The 27,529-nt window shown below is 60.6% G+C and overlaps 1 protein-coding gene across 2 annotated transcripts in view; it reads left to right on the top strand.

Moving 5' to 3' along the window:
* Window positions 1-27,529, top strand: part of SCUBE1 (signal peptide, CUB domain and EGF like domain containing 1) — a gene marked incomplete at its 5' end in the record, with an annotated part of 98,070 nt that overhangs the window by 30,391 nt on the left and 40,150 nt on the right. For both annotated transcript variants that reach the window (XM_081084951.1, XM_081084952.1), the window contains 2 exons: window positions 13,519-13,653; window positions 26,050-26,175. In XM_081084951.1, coding sequence (XP_080941077.1) covers window positions 13,519-13,653; window positions 26,050-26,175 — 261 coding nt within the window. The remainder of the gene's footprint in view (window positions 1-13,518; window positions 13,654-26,049; window positions 26,176-27,529) is intronic.

The raw sequence follows: 27,529 nt of genomic DNA, 5'->3' as shown, positions 1-27,529 counted from the left end.
AGCGCTGGGAAGTGTCCTACAGCCGGCGGCTGACCACAGCGCCCGTGGCACTGAGGCTCGGGACCCTTATCTCCACGCCCAGCTCCTTCCAGCCTCTATTCTCGGTGGAAGGAGAGTGGGGACTCGGGAGGCCGACGCATGAGCCTGGCTCCCAGCTCCCCTCTGGGCCAGCTCTCTGCTCTCACTTTTTCTCCCGAGATGTCCCTGGAGGGGGCAGTGGGGGTTCAGGGAGGTGGTCTGCTGAGGCCTCCCTCTCTCCCGCTCTCCTTTGGGTTCAAGTCAGGGGCCACCTCCCTGATGAGCCTGCCTTCCCCTCGGTGGGACTGGGCTGAAATGTGTCACTCCCCCTGGTGCCTGTCCCACCTCCGAATAGAACAGGCCTCGATGTGGTGGCTCCGGGAAGAGGGCTGCTCTGTCCGTAAACAGCAAAGAGAAACGCCCGCTGCAAAGGGCAGGCCAGGCCAGCAGACGCTTCTTCGCCTTTCTTGTTTGTAGTCCGTGTGCCAAGGACTTGGTCAGAACTCGGAGAAATAAACAAAAAGTAAGTGTCTTGTGAAGGCTCCTTAAAAATATCCTGCAACCAGAGCGTATGCCCCCAGCCAGGACTGAGCCGGTGCCAAAGGGGCATGATGGACAAACAGGGCGTCCGAGTCTCCAGGCCGGCACGCCCTCTGCCAACAAGCTGCTTATTTTGGAGCAGCCTGCGCCCTGGATGGCGTTTGGGGTCACCCTGGACGCGGCTGGGCCTGGCTGCGCCTGGACAAGTGCTGCAGTGACCCCCCTCCCAGCACCCGCAGGCCTGGCCCCGGCTGTTTGTCGTGGCCATCAGCCAGCCCCGTGCATCGCCTACCCAGCACCCTCCCTGCCACCCACCCACCTCGTCCCAGCCACATGCAGCTGGAAAGAAGCCGGCAGGCAGAGGTGCCTGCGCCCAGCTGCCAGGCCTTGTTTGTGGGAAGTGGGTAGCCTTGGTCTGGGGTCTTTAGCAACCTCCTAGGTGCTACCTCAAAGGTGGGAGAGGGCCTCACAGGCCAGTGGAGGCTCCTCATCCTGGCAGCTGGCCCTGGGATTGGGCTCTCCCGTCCCTCCAGCCTCGCCTTCTCTCCGTCTGAACATGAAGCCTGTCCGCTGGCACCGCAGGCCCCTGGGCTCCCCCTGCCTGGCGAGCCGCCGTCCCCAGGCCTCCGGTTTGCCCTTCTGCCCCTCTTCCCTGCCTCCTGGGCAGGGGCACTTGCTCCCCACCCGGCACGTGGGACCAGCCAGGCCCAGTACTAATCGCACAGAGTTGAACAGGTCTGTTTACTTACCCATCTCCCCGGAAACTCAGAGAAATCAGTATCGAAGAGAAAATAATGGCCTCACTAGCCTTCCAACTCAGGAGGACCCGCTTTCCTGGCCTGCGCTCTGTCCAGTGGTCTGTGTGCAGCCCTGACTGTGCGGTGGCGATGGTGCACTGGGTCTGTGTGCAGCCCTGACAGTGCGGTGGCGATGGTGCACTGGGTCTGTGTGCAGCCCTGACAGTGCGGTGGCGATGGTGCACTGGGTCTGTGTGCAGCTCTGACTGTGCGGTGGCGATGGTGCACTGGGTCTGTGTGCAGCTCTGACTGTGCGGTGGCGATGGTGCACTGGGTCTGTGTGCAGCTCTGACTGTGCGGTGGCGATGGTGCACTGGGTCTGTGTGCAGCTCTGACTGTGAGGTGGCGATGGTGCACTGGGTCTGTGTGCAGCCCTGACTGTGCGGTGGCGATGGTGCACTGGGTCTGTGTGCAGCCCTGACAGTGCGGTGGCGATGGTGCACTGGGTCTGTGTGCAGCCCTGACAGTGCGGTGGCGATGGTGCACTGGGTCTGTGTGCAGCTCTGACTGTGCGGTGGCGATGGTGCACTGGGTCTGTGTGCAGCTCTGACTGTGCGGTGGCGATGGTGCACTGGGTCTGTGTGCAGCTCTGACTGTGCGGTGGCGATGGTGCACTGGGTCTGTGTGCAGCTCTGACTGTGAGGTGGCGATGGTGCACTGGGTCTGTGTGCAGCTCTGACTGTGCGGTGGCGATGGTGCACTGGGTCTGTGTGCAGCTCTGACTGTGCGGTGGCGATGGTGCACTGGGTCTGTGTGCAGCTCTGACTGTGCGGTGGCGATGGTGCACTGGGTCTGTGTGCAGCTCTGACTGTGAGGTGGCGATGGTGCACTGGGTCTGTGTGCAGCTCTGACTGTGCGGTGGCGATGGTGCACTGGGTCTGTGTGCAGCTCTGACTGTGAGGTGGCGATGGTGCACTGGGTCTGTGTGCAGCCCTGACTGTGCGGTGGCGATGGTGCACTGGGTCTGTGTGCAGCTCTGACTGTGCGGTGGCGATGGTGCACTGGGTCTGTGTGCAGCTCTGACTGTGAGGTGGCGATGGTGCACTGGGTCTGTGTGCAGCTCTGACTGTGAGGTGGCGATGGTGCACTGGGTCTGTGTGCAGCTCTGACTGTGCGGTGGCGATGGTGCACTGGGTCTGTGTGCAGCTCTGACTGTGCGGTGGCGATGGTGCACTGGGTCTGTGTGCAGCTCTGACTGTGCGGTGGCGATGGTGCACTGGGTCTGTGTGCAGCCCTGACTGTGCGGTGGCGATGGTGCACTGGGTCTGTGTGCAGCTCTGACTGTGAGGTGGCGATGGTGCACTGGGTCTGTGTGCAGCTCTGACTGTGCGGTGGCGATGGTGCACTGGGTCTGTGTGCAGCTCTGACTGTGAGGTGGCGATGGTGCACTGGGTCTGTGTGCAGCTCTGACTGTGCGGTGGCGATGGTGCACTGGGTCTGTGTGCAGCTCTGACTGTGCGGTGGCGATGGTGCACTGGGTCTGTGTGCAGCTCTGACTGTGAGGTGGCGATGGTGCACTGGGTCTGTGTGCAGCCCTGACTGTGCGGTGGCGATGGTGCACTGGGTCTGTGTGCAGCCCTGACTGTGCGGTGGCGATGGTGCACTGGGTCTGTGTGCAGCTCTGACTGTGCGGTGGGATGGTGCACTGGGTCTGTGTGCAGCTCTGACTGTGAGGTGGCGATGGTGCACTGGGTCTGTGTGCAGCTCTGACTGTGCGGTGGCGATGGTGCACTGGGTCTGTGTGCAGCTCTGACTGTGCGGTGGCGATGGTGCACTGGGTCTGTGTGCAGCTCTGACTGTGCGGTGGCGATGGTGCACTGGGTCTGTGTGCAGCTCTGACTGTGCGGTGGCGATGGTGCACTGGGTCTGTGTGCAGCTTCCTCGGCTCTGTGGGACTCGCCTCACTGCTGGGCACAGTCGTGGAGCCGAGACGTGGGACCAAAGCACAGCCCAGGATGTGGAAAGCCTGGCAGCTCCCGCTGGCTCCCGCCCCTCTAACAGCTGCTAGGGCCCCATCTGCTGCTCCAGCCTCACCACACACACACACACACACATACACTCATGCATGCACACGTATGCACACACACACACATGTACGTACACACACACATACTGCATCCCACCACCAACACCTTTCCCTGCACTGATCCCATGTTGCTTAGAGAAAGGCTGCCCAGCTGCTCAGTGTGGCCTCTGACCCCTCTCGCAGGGCCCACTCTTCTTTTCCTGCCGACCTCTGACCCCAGGCAGTAGTTACCTCTGTTGGTCTCACTGCCTCTCTCCTCCTGGCAGCTCCCTCAGGGCGGCCTTGACCTTGTGCTCACTACTTATCCCCAGCACTGTGTGCGCGGCCTTGCGTCCTGTTGGGTGAGTGAAGGAATGACTGAGTGAATGGATGTTTTGGAGGAAGGTGTTGGCATAAGAAAGATGGTTTCAGATGAGGCTGCTGCACAGGCAAGCACACTCTGGGGGAGATTAGATTGAGGGCGTCCAGTGGGGAGTGACGAGAAGTGAAAAGCCCTCTGAAGGAAATGATCCCTCCCGTGTACCGCCCAGGGTGAAGTAGAGACAAGTGCACAGGGTAGGGAGGGCCACCAGCCAGCTGGACGGCAGCAGGTGGGAAGGGTGGTCGGGAGCGAGTCCCAGCACAGACCAGGCACCGACTCAGCTTTCAGAGAGGAGGGGTGGGAAGGCAGGTCGGAGTGGCTCGTTACCCCGGGAGAACCAGCCCACAGATCCTCGTGATTGTGGTTGTAGCTAAAGTGTCAAACTGTTGATCCTTGTTTTGTTTTTTACTGTTTTTCAAAATTCCTTGTAAATTCTAATTTTAAAATAATAAAACCGTTTTTGAACAAGTGACGGAGCTATGCGAGGTTCTGAGGAGAGGCATGCCCTGGGAAGGGAGTGCCGCACGCTGGCTGGAAGGGTGAGGTGGGCCGTGGGAGGCATGTTAGTCCTCCCAGTGCTTCAGCCAAGCTGTACCCCCCCTTTTCCACAAAGCTCCCTGCTGCCCACACTCAGCCCGCCCAGGGGTATTTTTTCCGTTGATTTTTAGAGAGAGTGGAAGGGAGAGAAGAAGGGGGATGAGAGAGAGAAACATCGAAGTGAGAGAGATACATCAATTGGTTGCCTCCCGCACAGTGCTGGTGCCAGGGATCAAACCTGCAACCCAGGTGTGTGTCTTTAACTGGGAGTTGAACCGGTGGTGCGCAGGGCAGCGCTCTAACCATTGAGCAACCAGCCAGGGCTGTCTGCTGCCTTCTTAAATGTGTAGGCTCTGTTAATACAAGATCATTTCTCAGCCCTGTTGTGACCGCATGAGCCACCCAGGGCCTGTTAACAGGGATTGCAGAGCGGGGGGAGGAACAGGCCAGTTCCCAGCAGCCCTGAGTAAGGAGCCATCATAGGACAGCAGGAGGCACAGGCCAGGGCTGTGCTGGGGGCCTCACGCCCAGGAACTCCCAGGTGGGACTGGTGTGCATGCAGTGGTGCTGGTGGGAAGGAGGAGAGAGTGGGTCCCTGGGAAGCACCACAGCACCCAGGCCAGTGGAAAGGCCTAGGCTTATATTCAGCCGTTTAGAAGGTGGAAGAAAATGCTGAATTGAATCGGGAAGAGTGATGCCCAGAGGTTCTAATTCCACGGCATCCTCCCCGAGGCTGGGAAGTGAATGCTAGGAGTGTCACTTGACCTGGCTGGAGTCGGGTGAGGGGCTGGCCGGAGGCCCGTGCCAGCCGGGGCAGCGAGGGCGGCTCCTGGGCCCTCCTGGGCTCCGTGGAGCTCCTCCCAGGCAGAGGGCCGCCCTGCCCGCCCCACCAGCGGGCCCTGGGAAGTAATGGCAGGCAGCTGGGCCTGGTTTATTTCGGAGGCTGCTCATTAAGAATCCTGTCAGAGCACTTCCCTTCTTTTCTTAGAGCTTCTTGCTTTGGTTCCAAGATTTGTTTGTTTGCTTTTCCTCCCTCCCCTCTCTCCAGTCCTCCGTTCTATCCCCATCAAAAGAAATTTGTAACAGCGTCAGCGCCTCCCACACATGTCCCACCAGGATTCACTCACAGCTGGGCTGTCAGGCCCCAGTTCCCATGCTGGCTCTCACTGTCCTATTGGTGACGAGGGCAGGCTCTCCTGAGGCCACGGGTGAGAGCACCCCCACTGGAGAGATGAAAAGAGGGGCTGGTCTTGCTGTAAGTGGCAGGGACAGAGGTCAGCGAAGTGTCATTGGGGAGGTCACCTGCTGTCTCCAAACCCCAGGTAAACTGGGCGCTGCCCAGGTAAACTGGCTTTTCTTCAGCGGGAGGCTGTGCTCCTTGTACCGGGACAGGCGCTGACAACGCGGGAGGAGGCTGTGGGCTTTGCTGACAGACCGAGAGCCCCTGTGTGGTCCACTGGGCACCGCAGCGCCCAGGGTGGCGGTGTTGGAGGGCACCTGTTCCTCCCCTTCCTGACCGCTCCCCACACTTCCCCTGGGTGGGGCTGTGGTCACCCCACGATGGGGCTCACCCCGGGAAAGGCCAGGCAGCAAATCAATGAGCATAGCTCTTCTCTGACCAGCCCTCACTGGCCCCTGACGGGCCCATGGCCTCTGCCGCCCGAGACCCACCCGCGCTTGCTCCCAGCTCTCATCTAAGTCGCCTTCCTGCCTGGATCCCGGAGCTCCGGGGCCTCCCGGGCAGCCCCTCCTGGCCCACGCCGCTCCTCCCAATGGGATCGGCCAAGAGCAGGATCCGGGGCCACCGCCGCGCCCCTGCCCTGTTTTGTAGTTCTGTCAGCCACTCGGTCCATAAACACGGACTGTGTGCCCCCGCACTGTTTAAGCCCTGGGCTTCCGCCACACGCAGGGCCTCGGCGTTTTCCGGGAGATCCCAGGGGGTGAAAGTGCCCGGTCCGTGGCGGGCGATGTGATGGAGCGACTTGTCCGCTGCTTTAGGCTGCTGGTCAGGGCGAGCATCTCTGAGGAGGTGACAGCTCAGGGCTGAGTGAGGGGAGCCACGCCAAGATCAGGGAAGAACATTCCAGTCGGAGGAACGGAGGCGCAAAGGCCCCGCCCGAGGTGGGAACAAGACCGCTGTGGTGAGAGGACAGCGCGGACACAGGCGGTGTGCTGTGTCGGGGAGCGGAAGGCGGCTGGAGGGGGGTGTAGCAGGTAGTCCCCTGGGGCCTGGTGGGCAGGAGGGGAGTGAGGAAGCCTTTGGCTCGGGCGGGGCGAGCACAGCTGGCTGACACTGGGAGTCGCTGCATGGAGCGCGATGGGAGTGGAAGAGGGAGGCCCGTGGGAGGCCACCGGTGACCCCAACAGAAAGGAGGTCCCGGGGTGCAGGTGAGGCGCATCCTCCTCAGGGGTTGTTTGAGGGGGAGCTGCTGGACCAGCTGCTGAGGGAGTGGATGTGGGGAGTGGGGAAGGGAGGTTTCCAGGATGGCCGGCCACCAAGCGTTTTGGCTGAAGCGACTGCGGGCCGTGCTGCCGTTGGCTGAGGGTGGAGGGGGGACCAGACTGCTTTGTTCTGTATGGACCATGTTAGGTCTGTCCTGCCTGTGGAACATCCCCGTGCGGTGCCGGGCAGCCACTGCTGTCTGAGTGTGGAGCAGCTCGGCAGGCAGCCTGAGGTTTGCGCATCATTGGTGGCTCATAAAGCCGTGGCACAGTGGCACCTCCTGGGGCCAGAGCCTGGCAGGAGCCCGGCCTCGCCAGCCTGGCCCCCACAGGTGTCCTGAGCTCCTAGGCAGAGTGCTGCCTGAGGCCGCTTTCAAGGACGTAGGGCCAGGGTTGCAGAGTGAGAGAAAGTGCTCCTGCCAGCCGTGCACCTGGTAAAGCCTAGTGTCTGGGCTGCACAAGGGACGCTTACAGCCCGACAGTAAGAAGACGAAGATCCCAGTCTTACTAGGAAAATGGGCAAAGGATTTGAATAGACATTTCTCCAGAGAATGTGTATGAATGGACAACGAGCACATGAAAAGATGCTCAATATCGTCAGTTGGAGAAATGCAAATTGAAACCATATGAGATACCACTTCACACCCACTGGGACGGTTATAACCTTGTTAAAACACAAACAATGGAAAATACCGAGTGTCAGGGAGGAGGTGGAGAAATTGGAAACCTCTTCTCCTTTGCTGGTGGGACAATAAAATGGTGTGTGGCCACTTTGGGACAGTTTGACAGCCCCCCAAAGTTAAACATAGAATTACCATGTGGCCCAACAGTGTCCCCCCTAGCGTATACCAGGAGAATGGACGCGCAGTCCCAGGAACACAGGAGCAGTGGTCACAGCAGCATTTGTCGTAACAGCTGGAGTGGGAGCAACCCAACTGGTGAGTGGATAAGCTGGCCCGTCCGTACATGGGGAATAGCATCCAGGCATGAAAAGGGAGGGGGCGCTGTCACGTGCTCCAACACGCATGAACCTGAGAGAAATCAGACAGAAAAGGCCCCATTCTGTACGGCGCCATACTTCATAGGAAATGTCCAAAACACGCACATAGATAGAAAGTAGACTGTTGGGTGCCAGGGGCTGGGGGAGGGGAGAAGTGGGACTGACAATGGGTTCAGGGCTTCCTTTGAGGGTGATGGAATGTTCTGGAATTAGATGACGGTGATGTTTGCACAACCTTGTGAATTTGCTAAAAACCACTGAAATAGACCCTTGAAGAAAGTGAATTTTATTAAAGAGAGAGATCTCAACAAGAATAAGTGGCTGTGGAAGTAAAAGAGGTAACATGCGCAGAGCGTGAGAGGGCAGGCTCATCCCACATGCGTGGCTCTGTGTCCAGCTCTGGACCACTGTGAGGCACCTAATGGGCTGGTCCCCCGGGAAAGGGATGTGGTGGAGAGCAGGCCAGACCTACTGGCAGAGAGATCTTCCAGGGGCTGCAGCTGCTACACTGCAGAGTGAGACTGAGCGTCCCCTGTGGGCGGCTCATTGTCACTCTGCCCCCAGGGAGTGCGCACCTGGACTCCCTGAGGCATTGTGGCGGCCTTGTGGGCAGTCGCTAACACTCATCCGTGGTATGTGCGTGCCAGGCACTGCGCCAAGTGCTTTACCTCCGCTATTTTCTTCACTTCTCACAACAACTTCAGCCCAGCCAGTGTGGCTCAGTGGTTGAGCATCAACCCATGAACCAAGAGGTCACCAGTTCAATTCCCAGTCAGGGCACATGCCCAGGTTGTGGGTTCAATTGCCAGTGGGGGGCATGCGGGAGGCAGCTGATCAGTGTCTCACCAATGTTTCTATCTCTCTCCCTCTCCCTTCTCCTCTCTCTAAAACTAATAAAAACATTTTTGAAAAACACAATTTCAGGTTACTATTACCCCTGTTTTATAGAGAAGGAGACCAAAGCCCAAAATGGGTAAGTGACCTGCTCAGGGTCACACAGCAAGCACTCACTGAATCTTGTACCCCAGCTGCTGTGACTTGAGGGGTAGGTAGCTGTCACAGGGCTGCCGCATGCAGATCCCTGTAAGGAGGAGCTCGGCAGCCAGCTCCCAGTCCTTAGAGATGTTCGATGCTGCTCAGCCATCGCTGGGGGGCCTATGGCAGCAGCTGAGTTTGAAGGTGGCCTGGATGAGGGATGGGGTGACCAGACCTTGGGGCCGGCAGACTTCAACAGAGCGCTGGCTCCCCGGGGTGGCTCTTGGTATGTGGATGTGAGTGGGGGCTTGCTGTTTCTGGAAAGCTGGCCCACCATTCATGTACCTCATCCTACCAGCCTTGAGCTTGGACTCCGGCCCAGCCCGAGGGGCTGTGTCAGATCAGGGCTACAGCGGGAACCCCGGTGACTTCCACACACAGCGACCTGCTGGGGAGTCAGGAGCCCAGAGAAGGCCCAGCTGATGACCAGACCAGGAAGTAGGCAGCTCCCAGGAGACCCAGCCATACCTCGCTCCCGCCTGTGCCAGCACCTCTGACAGCTCGGGGAGTGTCCTGGGTCTGCAGAACCCAGGCCGCGGAGCTCTGAGACCCATGTGCATTTTACCCCAAATCTACTCCATCTGGTTCTCATTTATTTACACTTAAGTCATCAAATGCAATTTTGCAAGCGCCGCTCAATAGCCAAGAGGCTTTTCTGCCTAAGCCTCCCTCCGAAAGGAGCCGGGCCTCAGCCCCAAGGACCAGGAGGCAGCTCTCGGGGTTGGAGGTTGAATTCAGGCCCCGTGCCTCCGCCTCTGCCACTGGGCCCATCATGGGAGCTGGGATGCCAGAGCCAAGCACAGAGCCTGACACACAGTAGACTCTTCGTAGCCAGGAGAACATGGGTGGGGTCCAGGCAGAACACAGCGTCTCTGTTTCAAATCGTGAAAGGTCCGTGGGAAACACAAAGCAGCCGAAGCTGGGTCCAGAAGTAATTTTCAGTTATTATAAATAACTCAAACCTGGATTCTTGGCCCAAAGTAGGACCAACAGCCCCAACAGCCAGCTATTACTAAAAACAAACACCAGCACCTCGGGCCAGAAAGCAAGCCTCCTGGGCAAACCACAGGCCGCCGCCGAGGCCTTTCGGAAGCACAGCAGCCTGCAGCCCATGGGTTGGCTCTGGAGACCCTGCTTGCTGGGAACCAGCCATCCCTGACACAGCCCTGCAGTGGCTGGTGGGGTCCGGCGGCCAGTTTCCGTGAAGGGTGGGCACACTGAGCAGAGAGGGGGAGGAGTCCCAGCTGAGGGCTGCGTGCCCCACCCCAGCATCAGACCTGTGCTCACACAGGGCACTGCAGGGGGTGGTGGGGAACCCTGGCCCTAGAGCAGTGATGGCGAACCTTTTGAACTCGGTGTGCCAGCATTTTGAAAAACCCTAACTTAACTCTGGTGCCGTGTCACATATAGAAATTTTTTAATATTTACAACCATAGTAAAACAAAGATTTATCTTTTTGATATTTATTTTATATATTTAAATGCCATTTAACAAAGAAAAATCAACCAAAAATGTGAGTTCGCGTGTCATCACTGCCCTAGAGTCATCACCGTAGCCACTGGGATTGGGGGGGAGAGGCTGGAGCAGGGTCCAGGAGAAGCATGTAGACCAGTGGTTCTCAGCCTTCCTAATGCCGTGACCCTTTAATACAATTCCTCATGTTGTGGTGACCCCCAATTTCATTGTTACAAATTGAACATAATTAAAGCATAGTGATTAATCACAAAAACAATATGTGATGATATATGTGTTTTCCAGTGGTCTTAGGCGACCCCTGTGAAAGGGTCGTTCGGCCCCCAAAGGGGTCGTGACCCACAGTTTGAGAACCGCTGATGTAGACTGTGGCTGGAGGGAGAGGCCTCAGCCCCAGCCAGGGCTATGCCAGGGCGTGGAGGTGAGACTGACGGGGACTGCGGGAGGGAAAATCAGGAGCCTGTGACTGCTTGGATATGGGAGGGCCAGGGGGAGGGGCCTCACAGACAGCTGGTCCTCAGGCCTGGGTGGGAGCAGAGCAGAGCTGGAGCCAGGTCCCTCTTTTGTCCTCCTGGGCGCCCGAGTCTCCCTTTCTCCCTCCCACCTCCCGCCCTGCCTGGCTGGGCTGAATGAACGCGTGCTCACTGTGCCTGGGCCCTGGGCCTCGGGCTGGGCAGCAGCCCGCAGGAGCGTAGGCCGTCTGCCTTTTATCGAAGACGAAACCAGGTGATCTGTTTCTGAGGGTCTCCCAGCTCCACCAGCCGAGGGCTCCCGAGTCAGGAACCAACCACAGTTCAGCTTTCTCTGCCTTCCCAGCACCCTTGTCTGCACTCCCCACCACCGCCACCACCACCACCACCACCGGCCATCAGTCCTGGTGGCACAGAGATGCATTTGTGGGTTCAGGGAGGCTGTGGCAGGGGGTGACCTGGCTGGTCCAGGCAGAGCCCACGCAGGACCCTTACAGAGCAGGGGTCTTCGGGGGCCTTGCTCCTCATTGCGTCCTTCCGTTCTTTTGTTGCCAGTTAAAAGGGCTTCCTGAGAGGAGCCTCCCAGGGTCTGCCCAGGACCCATGGGGCCTCCTTTCTGCTTTGTAGATAAGTCCCTGTGCCAAGGAGCTCTGTGCCTTCTGGGAACACTCAGCTGTGGCCGTGAATAAAGATAAGGGACCTCGAGCTGCCAGCGGGGCTCAGAGGAGAGTGCTTTCCTCACCCCAGCTGAGCCCGCCCAGGGACCGTGGCTCACGGAGGAAACAGGCGTGCTCAGTGCACACAGCGGGGGAGCTGTGGAGAGCCCTGACTGAGCCCTGAGTCCCCAGAAGGAACCGGGACCGTGCTGTGCTCCAGTGCACTGGCCGTGTGTGGTAGTGAGCTCCCTGTCCTGCTGTGTGCACACACACGTGCGGTTCAGTTCCTCCTGCTGACCTCTGAGCACCCCCTCAGCCTGACCCCCCTGTTGGGTGCGGAATCGAAAGGAGACTCAGGTCTGTCCTCAGCTGAGGGGCCTGTCTGCTCAGGAGCTGGACAGCGGGTCTGAGGCCTGCCTCCCCTCTGACAGCTGGTGGCTCCGGCTCTCGGGGCCCCAGTGCCCTCATCTGTGCAGGGGGGTCGGTAGCGCAGCCTGTCCCCCTGGGTTGCTGCAGGGCCCACTGAGTTGATGCTCGCGAGACCCCATTCCTGACCCATCCGAACGCTCGGGGAATGCTAGCTTCGGGTTGTTACTCACAGGCTGACCAGGACACGTGCCTGGTTAGAACTGTTCATGGCGGGGGCAGACCCCCAGAAGCAGACACCACCAGGGTGTCGGGGGGAGATGCCCCCAGCAAAGGCCACACTGGCCCTGGGCCTTTAGGAGCCACCAGGAAGACTTGGTTGAGTAGAAGAGGGTTTTGGAATAATGCCTCCCTGTCCTTCCCCGCTTCCCACCGTCAGCTCCTCTCAGCACAAGCCCCCTTGGCCACTGGAGCTGGAGCTGCGCGGCTTACGGAGTTCAGAGCTCGCCCTCCGCACGCTCACCTTTGAGCTCGCCGAGGAGGAGTGACCTCCTGCCTCGCAATCAGCCTCACAGGGAGCCGGGGGAAGTGGTCGGTTTCCCGGAGCCCGAGGGGGCCCAGCTGACAGTTCAGTACAGCCCACCCTGCAGATCCCTTACCTGCTTCCAGGAGTAAAAGATGCCCGTGTTTAAAAGAACCATGTATAAAGCTCCATGCAGAGGGAGCGTGCATGAGTGTGAGTGTGTGTGTGTGTGTGTGTGTGTGAATGTGTGTGTGTGTGCGCGCGTGCTGGGGGTTGGGGTGTTGCCTAGACACAGCCAGTAGCATGTTGCCATTGTGGTTTCATATATTTGCCTGTTACAGTGACAATACAGACATGGCACATTAAGGTTTAAGAAGCCCTTCTTTCATTAAACAAACTGACGGTGTAGGGAGCGATGGCTTTGGTAATTGAAACATGCTGTGCTGGCCAAGACCAGGGCTCCATAAAGACTCTTCCTGCCCGCGGCACCCTTCGTGCCAGCAGCCTCTGGTCACACTGAGTGTCGTCCAGGTCTGTCTTGGGGAGTGGGAAAGCCACCTGGCAGCCTCTGCCCGGTCTCAGCAGCCAGAGGTCAGGGCCTTTTCAGAACCTCCCCGTTCTGTGGGCTTTTGAAATCAATTTGTGAGGCCAAAAGCCTGGGCTTCGGGGAAAGCATGGCGGGAGGGGGGGGGGGGGCAGCAGGGGATAGCAGGCTGCCCCGCCCTCCAGCCCCTTCCTAGCCGCAAGGTCTGGCGCTGCTGCTGTGAATCTGGGTGTGACTGGCGAGGGGACAGGGATTTGGCTGGCAAGGCTGTGGGGGGTTGGGGTCGGGGGGGGGGGGGTGTAGGCTGCACTGTCTCGCGGAGGGAGGGGCAGCAGTAGTATCGGTGAGAGCCCAGATTTGGGAGTCAGACCACCAGGTTTGACTCTGCCTCTGTGGAACCTTAGACAGGTGGCTTTGCCTCCCTGCACCTCAGTTTCCTTACCTATTAAATGGGGTCACACCTGGATCTGAGTGACAGGGTTGCTGTGAGGATTAGAGGAGTTAACACAGGTAAGATGCCGGCACACAGGAGAGTCAGGACCAGCTGGACCACAGCCATGGTAACTGAATCCCTCTGCAGTGACTCCATGGGATACTGTGTCGTGTGTTTGTGGAGCACCGCCGTGGGGCAGAGTCCTGCCATGTGTAGCTCGGGGAGCCCTCCCCGTGCAATCTGGGGGAGCTGTTGCACCCTCGCTTCCAGCTCCTCTCCTCTCTTCCTCTCCTGCAGATGTGGACGAGTGTCAGGACAACAATGGCGGCTGCCAGCAGATCTGTGTCAATGCCCTGGGCAGCTACGAGTGTCAGTGTCACAGCGGCTTCTTCCTCAGTGACAACCAGCACACCTGCATCCACCGCTCCAACGGTGAGTCCGCCCCTGCCCACACGCCCCACCCGCCGCAGCGGGCAGCCAGGGCATGGGCCTCGGCCCGGGCTCAGGCCGGGAGTTTGGTGGTGACCTGAGTGGCTGTTGTGTGCTCTGGTGCTGGTTCTGCATGGGCTCCTCCCAGCGCCTTCCCTCTGCCCGCTCAGCAGGCCTGTTGGGATTTCTGGTGTTTTTGTTTGGAAACAAAGTGGGGCCACACATGGTACACGTGACAAGAGAAACTGTCTTCCTTTCTGGGTTGGGGGCTGGCTGTGGAGGGCCCCATCCTCCTGGTCCCCTTCCCCAAGGGGGGCTTGAGGCCCGAACTGGCTGAGGGACCTTCTCTCAGTCTCTGTGAGTCGGGCAACATCCAGGACTGTGGGCTGTGTTTCACGGGGTCACCAGCCCAGGGGCAGTCTTCCTGGTCAGGAGCCTGCTGCCCCCTGGAGGCCAGGTGGATGGCAGCCGGCTGGGGCCAGACAAAGGGACCCCGAAGACTCCTGGCCAGCCTGACTGCAGAGGTAGCCTGGGGACAGCCCGGGCTGGGACAGAGCCTGGCCCCTGCTGATCCCAGCAGGCGAAGGTCCTTGGTGGGGACCAGAGTTTGGGCCCAAAGCTGCAGGGCTGTGAGGCGAGACAGGCTGGCGAGAAGCCAGAACCTGTGTGCTCGGCGCAGAGGGGCTTCCAGACCGAGGGAGCAGCCCTTGCAAAGGCAGAGACCTGTGTGCTGAGGATGAAGGCAAGGTCCGGACCTCTGCAGGAGGGGCAGGGGCAGGGGCAGGGGCAGGGGCAGGAGCCGGCCCGCCTGGGCCTGGCCGTCTGAGTGGCCAAGGGAGTAGATGTGCAAGGAGGACAGGCCAGCCCCGCAATGGGCCTGGAGGAGCCTGGCGGGCCCCCCATGAAGCTCAGAACCTCAGCTTCCTCACCCGCAAAATGGCGATGTGTGCTGACCCTAAGGGTCTTTGGGGGATCGACTGAGATCCTAGGTGTAGAGTCCCAGCGACGCTGACGCTGACGCTGACGCTGAAGCTGACAGAGGCTCCGACGTGACACTCAGGGGCCCTGGGCAGGATTTTTATCTGAAAGCGGCTCTTCGGAAAGAAAAAAAAACAAAAACAGTTAAAAAGTACACAGCCCAGGGTCATTAGGCAGAGCTACTTCGCCGGCTCCTTAGAATCCTCAAGGACAGCGCGGCCCGATAATCCCCAGCAAGGCCACGTCCCCAGCAGGGCAGAGGCCGGCCTCGCCGTTTCTTGGCCGCTGCTCCCGCCGCCTTGTCCAGATTTCCCCAGCAGCCCACACGGGCGGCTCAGCTTGCCCCTCATAAGACCTCCCAGCTGTGGGGCTCTGAGGTCAGGCTGCCCCAGATGAGGACCCTGGGCCCAAATCAAGTTTTATAAGAAACAGATTTATGGAGGAGAGAGTGAGGGTGGTGGGAGGGGAGTCCTGCTTCCATCAAGGAGGGGTTTATGGGACGATCGCTCTGAGCAGGCTGTGAAGTTCCCGAGGCCAGGCGGCCTGAGCCCCTTCCTCGGCGAGGTTGTGTGGGCTGGTCCTTTGAAGAATGGCTTTCCCACGGGCAAGACCCCGGGTGAAGTGTGAGCACCAAGCACCGTGGTGCGAGGGCTGTCACAGAGCAGACCTCAGCGTCAGCCAGAGAGGTGGGGGGACGCACGATGAGGTGGCTGTTGCGGGGTCCTGCACAGACTCTGAGCCGAGCCCGCACAGCAGCGTGGCAAGGTGGAGATAGTATGACTTGGTGACAGGTGAGGAGGCCAGAGACTGTCCCATTAGGGAACTGCCCCAGGTTACACGGTAGGAAGCTGGTAGTCAGGATTCCAGCCAGGTCACTAGCTGTGATGCGACGAGGATGTAAGGAAAGAAACAGGGTGGAGAATAGACAGAAACAGGCAGGCAGTAAAGGCCTCTGAGGAAGCCACACGTGAGCTGGAACCAAGTGGCTGGCATCAGTAGCCACAGGAAGAGCTGGGGAGCGTGCCAGGCAGGGCGTGTGCAAAGGCCCTGAGGCAGGCATGGCCCACCTCGTGTGACTAGCAGAACGGAGGGTGGGATGGTGGAGCACAGAGAGCCACGGGGCGAGGAGCCCAGGATGAGGGGAGCTGGGTGGGGCAGGCCCTGCGAGGCTGCTGTACTGAGGCTGGAGTTTGCATTTCGTGCAGAGGGAGCCCTGGGAAGCTGGGTGAGCAGGGGTGGGGAACGATGCTGGAGGGGAGAGTGGGGGGGCTCCTACGGGCACTCGGACACTTCGGGGACTGGGCCGCTGACTGTGCAGTGGAGCCTCAAGCCCGTGCCTCACCCACCCTAAGGCCTGGGTGGCCAGGTCCAGATTTTCATAGAAGCCAGGGATGGAGATTTAACCGGAATTCAGATGTGGGAGCTCAACCCCAATATACATTAAGCAGTATGGGGATTAAAGAAACCTCTTCCCTCGTTAGGATCTTTGTGTGAATCTCCTAATTTTTAAATCTGAGCAATGAATCCATCTACAAAACAGCAGACTTCCTGGATACCTCAGGAAGGACTAGTGGTAGCATTTCTGGGATTCCCACAGGCCCCATGGAAGGTCCGAAGAGACAGGTCAAGTGCATGGGATGTGGGCTGACGGCTCGTTAATCCCGGGGTGGAGATGGGCCTGGGTGCCTGGACTCGTTGCCTCTCCCCTGAGCCTCTGTCTGTCGTGACCATTCCTGCAGCTGCTGTGACTGTGTCTCGGCCACAGTAACGATGGTTAGCGCGCAGAATCAGGGCGGCCCGGGCGCCAAGCCCCAGCTTGCTCTGCACCTAAGTGGCTTCTGATCCCCATGGCTCCTGGGAGGGCTGATGGGTCCAGAGCTGTTTGGCAATTCAGATTCCTCGTCATCTGACTCTTCCTAAGCCCGTCAGCTCTTCAGAGCCTCCCCTGAGCAGGAGGAGCACACAGGCTGGTTTTGATTAGAAGTGGCTGGATGCATGAGAGAGGTCAGGCAGGGTCAGCCAAGGCCCCTGGCTGAGCAGTCAGGCCACAGGGCTCGGCCCTTCAGCGTGGTCCCACTTCCCAGGCGCCAGCACAAACCCTGGCCCAAAGCATGTGGCTCTGGCCAGGCTGGGGTTGGGAGCTTTCGGGTCTCCGCCATTCTCCATCTCCACTGGCCACGCGGCCTCTGCGCCACTCCTGCCTCTTCGGGCTCCTGGTGTGTAAGTTGGACCAGTAAGCCCTCCCAGGGGGTGAGAGATCCTTTCGGGGAAATGCTTGAGCGGTCAGGCGAGTGGCTGCCTGAGGGTAGTGACTCACGTAAGCAGCTTCTCCAGAACTCAGGCCGTTCTCCTGCCCGGCGCTGGGTGGGAGGGGACCCAGTGCTCTTGGCATCTGTGGCTCGTCTCCCTCTGCTCAGGGCTTCCAGGCACCGGTTCTGGCCCATCACAGCCCACACTTGCCTCCTGCTCAGCCCCTGACACAGCAAGCAATGCAGTCCCTCTCCGGTCCACAGCCGGGCGGCCAGGCCAGGCCAGTCCCAGGCTCCACTGCCCCTCATTGTGGTCATATGCTGGGGGCCTCTGCGGTCCCACAGTGGACAGGCCACCAAGGAGGCAGCACCTTCAAGCTGCCTCCCTCTCACATGCTGCTCTTCCCTCTGAAACCTCTGTCAGGTCCATGCGCTCTGTGGCGTGCCGTGGTGCTGGGTGGTCAGCATGGGGCTGAGCAGCAGCCTGTTCAGCTCAGAGGGAACCGGTTCTGCCTGGGGGCTGTGAAGAGGGGGCCAAGCAGCCCTGAGACTAGGGGGCCTCTTAGGTGGCCAGCTGAGCATGGCCTGGGACTCTGTGGGGATTGGGTGGCTGGGTATTGTGGGGAGGAGAGGGTGAGACGCCGGCTAATCCAGTGGAACGAGGCCTTGGTTGAAAGTAGTGGACTGAAGGCAGCTGACCTTGGAAGCCAAGTTGGAGTAGGGGTCTGAACAGAGAGGCAGAACCCGCAGGCAGCCGTGCAGTGACACCCACGCAGCCACAGCATGCACCCTGGCCCTTGGGCCTGAGCCCACTGCTCAAAGCACACCGCATCTTGGGACTGGCTGGGGGAGCTCCTTGGCAGAGGTCACTGGGGAGTTTTCGGATGCAGGCCCCTGGGATGGGTCAGAGCAGAGAGCCATGGGTCCCAGGATGCTGCCCTCTCTGCCCTGTCTCTGCCCTTGTCCTGGCACCAGTAGCCATAGGTGAGCGGGCAGAGTGCCCTCCCCCACTCTCCTCCAGCCTGGTCCTTGACCTTCCTCTGGACTTTGTCTTCCATCGGCTGCTCCTGCTCCCACTTGCCCTTGGCCTGCAGGCCGACAGGACACCACCCTGGCCACCCCCGCCTTAGCCACCAGATGCCCCCATAGGCCACCCCCACTCTTCTCAGCTCGCAGGTCTTTACACTCCTGACCACCTGGATGTCCGCAGCTTCCCTGGGGAATATTCCAGGTGAGCTGTCATCCCCGTCGCAGGAAGGAAAACCCAGCGGGGCCACCCTGAGGGGCAGCATCCAGATGGGAGACCTATTTCTGATGACACAGCTGGTTCTGCTCCACCCACCGCCAGACTCGAATGAACCAGCCCGTAGACAGACCCACGGGCCCTCCCGAACTGCCCCAGCCACATGGGACTTAGGATCCTGCCAGTACTCCTGGCGGGTGGGCGCCCCCGCACGGCTCCTACAGGGCCAGGGACATCCCCTGCCCCCTGCTTTCCGTCATCAGCTGTGGGTGCTGGGGCCCTTGTGGGTGTATGTGGCTGGAAACTCTGTTTTCAATGGGGTGAACTGGTGTGGCCACGCCCCAACCTCAGGGCTGCCCTCCAGCTGCTCCTCAGGGTGGGCGGGCCAGGCTGGAGGTGAGGGTCTCGGGGTGTGCAGGTTCCCCTCGCCCCTGCCTGCTGCAGACCAGGTGGGCGGGAGAATAAACAGCTCACCCACCGAGCGGGAAGATTCATGTGCTGTGGGAGAGGACTGGTCCTGGACCTGCGCAGCCGGAACGGCCCTCGAGGCGGGGACAATAAATCCAGCCCATTATTTTTTACGAGCCTCCCACCCCATAAACAACTCCTCTGGCTGTTGGTGAGCCAGCTCCATGCCCTTCTCCTGGCCTGGCCTCCAGCCAGCCAGGCCAGGCTGCCCTGCAGGGACCCCAGGCCTTACTTCACGAGTTAGTCATGGGGCTTCCCGCACGCTGCAGACCCTCGGCCCCCCAGCGTGTGGAGTACAGGGCAGAGGGCCAGCCCCAGGCCAAGCGGTAGTTGACCCTGGCCCCGGCTCTCTTCTCGGCCACAAGTCCTAGGGCCTCAGTTGCTTACCTGTATAATGGGACGAGCAGTATTCAATATAAAACTGTTCCTGAGGATTGAAAGGAGATGATACATACACACGGTGTCCCCTGGTGACTGTTAGCTGTCACTGGGCAGCAGCATGTGCCACCCCCTGTGCCCACACTTTGACACAAGCCACCAGATCCTGAGACAACCTTGTGCCACAGAGCTGTTACCCCTACTTCGCAGGAGCTAAGAGGCAGAGCTTTGTCCATGGTGAGTAAAGAGCACAGTCAAGATCTGAACCCTGTCTGACCGGCTCCTGAAACCAAAGCCACTGAACAGCAAAGGGATGGAAGAGCAGGAACAGGGGTTGCCGAGCAGCCGGGAGCCGCTCGAGGCACACGCCTCACCCTGCCACCGAGCCTCCGGGTCCCCCTGTCGCATCCCATCTCCAGACAACAGCCAGAGCCACTGTTGTGGACATGCTGGCCCTGTCACCCCACTCAGGACCTTCCACAGCTCCTCCCCGCGCTATGCACGTGGTGGCGCATCACAACACACCGTCTCTCCTGCTTGGAGCTCTGCCTTCCCCGCCTTCCCCCGCCTCCCCCGCCTTCCCCCGCCTTCCCCGGCTTCCCCGCCTTCCCCGCCTCCCCCCCCCCCCCCCCCCCCCCCCCGCACGGCCTCTGTCCTGTGACCGGGAGCCCGGTTTCTGTGCCGTTTCCGCTGCCTCAGTGCCGTTCGCAGCTCCCACTTCCCGACAGCTCCTCGCCCTTCAAGCCCAGCGCGCCTGCCCCTCTGTGAAGCCCTCTCTGCCTCAGGCAGGCACCGCGTGGCTCAGAGGGACTCGCCCTCTTGTGGGGACTGGTGTGCCAGCTCCTGAGATGGGCGCACGTGTGTCTCACGGCCAGCACAGGGCGGGGCAGGGGAGGCTGCCAAATGGAAGCAAGAAGGGCACCGGGCTCCTCGCAGCGCCCAGAGGACCATCCCAGGCTGCAGGGGGCCGAGGTCTGGCTGGGCACCCAGCCTGGGCTTGCTCCCCTGCTGCGTGCAGCCTGAGGTCAGTTGAGGCCTCGCCCGCAGTGGTGCCCACATGTGTCCCAAGTTCAGAGACTGCCCAGCTCATGCTCCCTGCCTCTGCGTGTGTTGCTCCCTCTTCCGGAGCACCTCCCTCCCTGCGGACTCCTGTTCCCAGGCCCACCCCAGTGCCGACCCGTTATACCACCCGTGTGTTTCCCTAGTGAGGGGACAGCCGGCAGTCTGCCCCAGTGGGAAGATGTGGCCGGAGTCCTATACGTTCCCAGGCAGGGCTGTGCCTGCCCTCGATACGCGCTCTGGGGAAGGGAAAGGCTCTCAGCGTTTATTGATGCCTGCGTGTCCAGGCCCGTGGCACCCTTTCATCCCCCAAGGCCCCTGGGAAGTCACGGTGGCCACCTCTTTGGGCGTTGAGGGGATGCGGTGTAGGACGGGCACCAGGAACAGCTGGTTCGGAGCCAGGAGCCACCGTGCTCTTGTCCACAGCACGGGATGGGCGCTGGAGGAGAGGTCGGCCGGGGGAACTGCTCGTTCCTTCAAGACTCTCCCGCTTGCGGCCCGGAGTTCTTATTGCCGCCGCCTCCTGGTCCAGGGGTGTCTGTGGGAATGCTCTCGAGGCCCCCACGTGGGGCCCTCCATCTAGTCACCTGTGGCGGGAAGAAACAGATTGTCCCTGGTCACGGGCAGGCCGACTTCCCCCAGGCTTCACTCAGGCTCCCTGTGGAGGGACAGATAGGGTTGCCAGACAAAATACAGGACTCCCATTTAAACTTGGGTTTCAGATAATAAATCCTCTTTCAGTATAAGTATGACCAAGGCAACATTCGGGACATGTTTATACTCAGGAAGTACCTGCTGTTGACCTGAAACCCAGCTTTACCCAGGCTTCCTATGTTTTTATTGCTGGATCTGACAGCCCTTGTAGAGGGGAGGAGCGAAAACTCAGAGGCCAGCCACCTGGGCCTCGGGGCGTGGACGTGCTCCTGGCGCCGCCTAGTGACCAACCAGGGAAGTTCAGGGCGGAAGGGAGGGGAGGTTAGCCCTGGGAGGGGTGGAGGAGTCCGAGGGGCGTGCGTCCAGGGTGGGGTGAGGCCCTGTTGGGACGAGCACAGAGGAGGCCAGTGCAGAGCGAGGGGACTGGGCACCCGCTGTGTCAGGAGGTGGCTGTCGGAGGGCCCTGAGCTGGAGCCCTAGCCTCTTTACACCCTTTAATGATCTTCCTCTTCCGGGGAGGAAACTGAGCAGGTTCCAAGGCCACACACGTTACACGGCCGGATGGGGATGTGAGGCAGCGCTGGTGGCACCTCCCATGGCATCTCCACGCTCGCCTGCCCAGACTGCGTGTGGTCCTCAGCTGTCGGACAGGCTGCCTCCCTGCTCATGCAGGCCGCTTTCCGGGGCTCCCGGGGCCAGGACTAGGAAGGCACCAGGATGGGAGCCATGTGTCCATCCCTGTTTTCCAAGAAGGCAGGCCAGCCCACCCCCTCTGCTGTCATCTGGAACGTCAGCAGCCAGCCACGTCTCAGCTCTCCCCACCTCCTTCTGTCATACACCGCGCCTGTCCACGGGAGCGGCCGCGGTGGTGAACGTGGTCTCATCTGAAATGCACCCCTGGCGAGGAGGAGAAGCAGAGCAGAGGCCCCTTGAGAGCCACTGAGGCAGCCAAGTGAGCATTCGGCCAGGGGGCCGGGACCCCTTTGGGCCTGCTGTTGGAGTGGCTGGGGGTGGGGGGAGACCTCTCTGAGCCTCAGCAGCATCACCTGTCAGGGACCTGCTGATGCCACCTGGCACTCAGTCATGAAGATGGTCAGTTCGGGATGTTTGCAGAGAGCCTGGCGCAGGTCCTGGCCCGGAAGAGCTCTGGGTGAGAGGGAGCCCACAGTCCCAGTCGCTCCCATTTCCCCGGTGGGGCTGCCCCTAGGGATGCAGCTGGGGTGGGCGGGGCTCGTGGTCAGCGGGGGGTGTCATCTGGGGCAGTCAGCTGCTGGCACCCCAGCCAGGCCTGGCATTTCCCGGAGGATGTCATGTGGAGCGCAGGGTGGGAACAGAGACCTGTTTCTGCGAAAGCCCAGGCATCCTAATGCGAGGCCGTTGGAGCACCGTCCAGGTGCAGGGTGCAGGAGGGACGGAGGCAGATCCGCGCCGGGCAGCCAGGCCTGGGCCTGGGCGCAGACAGACGCTCCCTGCAGCCTGATTGCCTGGAAGCCCAGGCTGGGCTCCGGTCCGGCCTAGGGACTTGCAGGAAGGGTGGAAACAAGGAGGGCCTCCTAGAAGAGGTGACACCCAAGCAGAATATCAATGGCAGTAGGAAGCTGCCATTCGAAGGAGCGGGGAGTGTCCCAGGCAAAAGGAAATAGATTTCCAAAGGCACCAGGGGAGGAGGAGGGCAGGCTGAGCAGGCCACAGGAGCGCGTCCCCGTTGTCAGGGCCACAGCAGGCGTGGGGACAAGAGGACTTCGAATGCCACACTGAGAACTTTAACCCAACGCGGTGCGCCCTGGGTGGGGCAGGGCACACAGAAAGCTTCTTAGCAGTGGAAAGACAGTCTGTTTATATTCTAGAAAGTTCCCTCTGCAGCTGGAGAAGGGCAGGCCTTCAAGTCAGAGGAGCAGGGGTCTGGTTTGGTTCTACCTCGTCCTGCTCAGGGGACCAGGGGCACATTGCTGAGGCGCTCTGCACTGCTCTGTACAGCGAGGATGAAGCTGCCTCACTGGCAGGGTGGTCTGCGAGGTCGGTGTTCTCTGTGCCAGGCCTGGGCTGGGCTGGGTGCTCAGGAATGTACAGGCATGCTCCAGCCCTCAGCAAGCTTGTGGGGGGGCTCCGGGGGGGGCTCTGGGGGCACCGACAGGTCACCCTCTGACTCAGGGAGGGCCGGGCGAGGAACTAGGGACTTCAGAGAAGCAGGCGTTAGAGATGGGCTTGGGGAGGCTGAATGTGGACGTGTGGACGGAGCCAGGCAGGTCAGAGGCTGGGTCATCCCAGGGCTCCCGTCACCGCGGAAAGTCCACGCGGAGATGGGGTAGCAGGGCTTCCCTGCCCCTCCCCCGCACAAATGGCCCATCACCTCCTTGGGAGCACAGGCCCCACCCGCAGTCCTACTCCGTGTCCCTGGGGACGTTGCCAAGCCTTTCCTCACCTACTCTCCTCTCTCCTCACCTGCAGAGTGGGGGTGTCAGCACCTCCTGTGCAGAGGGCTCCTGGGCCTTAAAGGAGATCACTGTGCTCAGCCTGCAGCCCAGAGCCGCCCCATCTGCCTTCCTTCAGGTCCCCCAGATCCGCCCCTCACCTCACCTCACCTCCGTTTTGACCTCTCTCTGGCGGCTCTGGGAGAAGGTGATGTCATCGTCATCTCCCACCAGGCCTGTCCCCGGTCCCTGTGCTGTTCCTGCGCCTTTCCCGAGGCGGGACCTTTCCGGCGCTCTCCGCTCCCCCCACAGCACGCGGGGTGTTTGCTCTCCGCTCCCCCCACAGCACGTGGGGGTGTTTGTTTTCCCTCCGTGGCTGGGCAGCTTGCTGACGGGCCATTCCTGCCACCCCACGGCCGCAGCCTCTTTCTGGGCTGCCTCGTTTTCTATTGATGAGGTGGGAGCTGGGAGGCGGGGGCAGAGCAAGGCGATTGTTCTTCCCGCCCTGCGCTGCTGTTCCCACTTGCCGTCCCTTCCCGGATGTGTAAAGGACATGGATCCAGAAAGTGATGTTATTGATGAAGTCGCCATAGCAACGACCCTTGGGAGGCACACATTCCAGCTTTGTTATCCTGGGGGCAGTGGGAGAGACTGCTCCTCATGCAGGCTGGGCGTGCCCCGCCGCCCTGTGAACTTCGCTTTGCAGAACGCCACGCACACACTGGTTAAGGGCAGGCAGATCCTGCCGCCATTGAACTCTGTGCACATTCTGGTGGAGCATCCGAAATGATGCCAGGCTTGGGGACAAATTGGCCCTGATGGGGAAGGCAGGAGGCCTGCCACGGCCACAGGAGGAAGCACTGGGCACTCGGAGAGGATGGCGCTGCCCGGGCCATGGCTCTGCCTCTCACACGTGTGGCCCTGGCACATCTCTCCCACCCTCATCCAACCTCCATGTGCTTGTTTGTGACAGGGGCATGGCGGCAGCCGCTCCGCAGCTTATGCTGAGGGTTAGGTTAACCTGAGTCTAGCCCAGGGGTGGGCAAACTTTTTGACTCGAGGGCCACAATGGGTTCTTAAACTGGACCGGAGGGCCGGAACAAAAGCATGGATGGAGTGTTTGTGTGAACTAATATAAATTCAAAGTAAACATCATTACATAAAAGGGTACGGTCTTTTTTTTAGTTTTATTCATTTCAAACGGGCCGGATCCGGCCCACGGGCCGTAGTTTGCCCATGGCTGGTATAGTCAGAGCCCAAGTCCCCGTATCACATCTGAAAACCTCACAGAAAGGGCCTCTGGAATGTGTCCTAAATCTAGCCTCCTCTGGTCCCCAGCCCCTCCAGGCTCCTCCATCTCTCTCAAGGTGATACCCACAGCCTCCACCTGCTGCTGGCCTGCAGTCGTGCCCTGCTTCCCCATGGCATCTAGAGATCTGCCCGATTTACAATTCCTCCCACTCCCCCTGCCAAGGAGGCCCTCCAGTCCCTACCTGCACCCTGAGCAGCCTCCCCGGCCAGAGGGAGGAGTGCACGTGCGTGAGCGCCTGGAGGCAGGTCCTGTGACTCCACGTTCACAGGTGGAAGTTAAAGCTCAGTGGTGACTGACTGCCCGGGCCCTGCAGCAGCTGGCGGAGTCTGAATTGGGGCCTGGCCGTGTCGCGGCAGAGCGTCTGTCTCCTGGCTCCCTGCCCCATCCTGGGCACCAGCGAGCCACTCGGTCCAAGTTTGCAGGACATAATTGGATTTGGATGGGTTGGATCAAATTAGATGTGACCTGGCAGGCAGCCCGCCAGGCTGGCACTGGGCCCTGAAGACCAGATTTCTGGGAAGGACTCTGAAATTGTATCTGGCCAGGGCGGCTCACATGACCATCTCCTTGGGAAGCAGGTGCCTGCGGAAACACTCAGGCCCATGGCAAGTCCCCTAATAAATTCTGGGAACTCCTCACAAATCACTAGGAAGATAAACGTCACCTGGGGTCAACGGAAGTGGGTCCGAGCCACTCCAGGCAGTCAGGAAGGGGGATCAAGTTGTCTGGAGGGGGAGGGGCCAGGAACTGGGGTGACTGAGGAGGACGGACCGTGTTCTCGCCATCATACCAGTGCCCTCAGCGCTGACTGGGCAGGTTGCAGAGGCCGGGCCTCCGGGGACATGAAGCGGGTGGTCCCTGCCCCCGAAACCTGCGGGCAGCCCAGCTGCATTCTCAGCGAGGCACTTGGGCAGGAGGGGGAGGGGGCTTCAGAGTCCGAGGCCCGGGTTCAGGGCCTCGTGGTGCCTTTTAGCATACCGTGGGCCTTTGGGGCGGGCAGCTTATCACAGTTCCCTGTCTCTCAAGGCGGTGCTTGTCTTTAAAGGGTGCACATGGAGCTGGAGGCCAGCGCCTGGTTGAGCAGGGCTTTGCACTTGGGGGTGAGGGTTCTGGGGGTCCTGACCCAGGTACATGTGGAGCCCCTCTGGCAACTGATGGGGCTGGCGTGGTTCAGGGCACGGCCGTGAGGCTGGCGAGGACGAGGCTGGGCGGTCCCGTGGTGGGTGGCCTTGTGCAGAGACTCAGTGTGAGAGGTGGGTGAGCGGACTGGCAGTGCCCGGGGGCACCTGAGGCTGGCCAGGCCAGGTGAGCTGGGCTCTGCCTGCCTCATAGGAGCAGATGTCATTTCTGTGCAACTGAAAAGTGCCGCACACACTGGCTTAATGCCACCTACGCCCGCTTTAGTGGGGACATGTCTAAAGCCCTGACCTGAAAGCCGTTTCAGAGACCACAGTTACGGTGCGGCTCTCGGAGCGAGGCTTGACTCCCGACCTGGGCACCGTGTCCTTGGTTTGTCCCCAGAGGCCCTCTCGCTGGATGGCTCCGTACGCTCCATGTGATCATGATGTTTCATGGGCTGTCTCTTTTCAGCCTGAAATTTTCTTTCTCCCCTGATCCCCAACCCCTCTCTTGTCTGTCTCTTCCCAGAGGGTATGAACTGCATGAACAAAGACCATGGCTGTGCCCACATCTGCCGGGAGACACCCAAAGGTGGGGTGGCCTGCGACTGCAGGCCCGGCTTTGACCTTGCCCAAAACCAGAAGGACTGCACACGTAGGTAGATGGAGGCAATTGGGTCTGACATCCCCACTCGTCTCCTGTCGTTGCTTTGTGGGGGGGTCTGTCCAGTCCACTGGACTTGGCCCAGGGAGGGCTCTCAGCCCCTGGGGGAGGAGAAGGCAGGGCCCCTGAAGTGGTCTGGGGGCATGAGGGATGGGGCCATGTTTTCCCACCTGGCATAACACCACCCACACAGCCTGAGCTGGGCCGGGTGTTCCATAGGGCCCTGCACGGTGGCCCTGTCATTGTCTCCTATACCCCCCTCCTCTCCCCTTGACCCCAGAGACCCACCACCCTGAGCTCTCACTCTTCGGCGGGAATGGAAGGCAAGGCACAGGGGTCTACAAGCCTGGGTTCTGGCGGGCAGCCCTCAGTGGCGGGACGATAGAGAGCAGGAGAGGAGCTTGGTTCTGCAGGGTCCCAGCCCAGGCTGCAGCTTTATTCCGGGATCTAAGATCAGCGCTCACAGTCCCCCTGCAAGGCCCATGTAAATGGTGCCACGCTGGGAGACCTGGTGAGTGAGGCCTCTGGCAAAGAGGCCGTTTCAGTACAGCTCGGAGGTCAGCCTGCGGGGCTCGAGTGAAATGCAACCTTTAATGGGGTCCCCCAGCTCCCCAGGAGGAGTGGGAGCCAGCACTGAAATAGGACAGCGCCCAACACACCCAGCTAGTCCTCAAAGCCTGTCCCAGCGCAGCCCCCATCAGCTGCGTGGGGCGGTGGGAGGAGGCCTCTGCTCACTGGGCAGCTGATGCCCAGACTGCTGTAATGTTTGCCCGGGTCTGCGGGGGCGGGGGGGGGGGGGGGGGCGCTGGTGGAGCATGCCCAGTTCTGGCACAGGCCGGTGCTCCACACCAGGCCCCTTCCTGATGCAGGACGTGGTATGGAGGAGCCCAAATCCAACTCCCCATAGGGAAGTGGCCCATCTTGGCCATGGCAGTGGGGGCCTGAGGCCAACCAGCTCATAAGGAAATGGCCTCGCTTTCCACCTTCATCTGCGGAGAGGACAGCGGCCCTTGTCACCATCCTCCGTCACTGATTCTCTCAGGGTCATCCATTCTCCCTCGGGTGCCAGCCACACCTCTCCCAGCTCATGCTCTCCTGCAGCAGTGACCAAGGTCTGGGGGCCGTGTGCATTAGGCACAGTCCCTGTCTCCACGGGCTCGCCCTCCAGCCCCCACTCGTGGTTCAGCCATTCCTCAAGGTGAAGACGCTTCCTTCTGCCACGGTGCGGTCCGAGGAGTGGACGGGCCTCCTCTTCCCCGGTCTCTCCTGTGGGGTCCGAGATAAACACTGTGGTCGCCAAGGGCAGGCACTTGGCCATGTGCCCGCTCCAGCCCAGGCCTCTGGC

The sequence above is a fragment of the Myotis nattereri genome (genome assembly GCF_964212035.1).
Source record: "Myotis nattereri genome assembly, chromosome: 2".
Lineage (NCBI taxonomy): Eukaryota > Metazoa > Chordata > Mammalia > Chiroptera > Vespertilionidae > Myotis > Myotis nattereri.
Note: the sequence above shows the minus strand (reverse complement) of the source record. Positions and strands in the feature narration are given on the sequence as shown.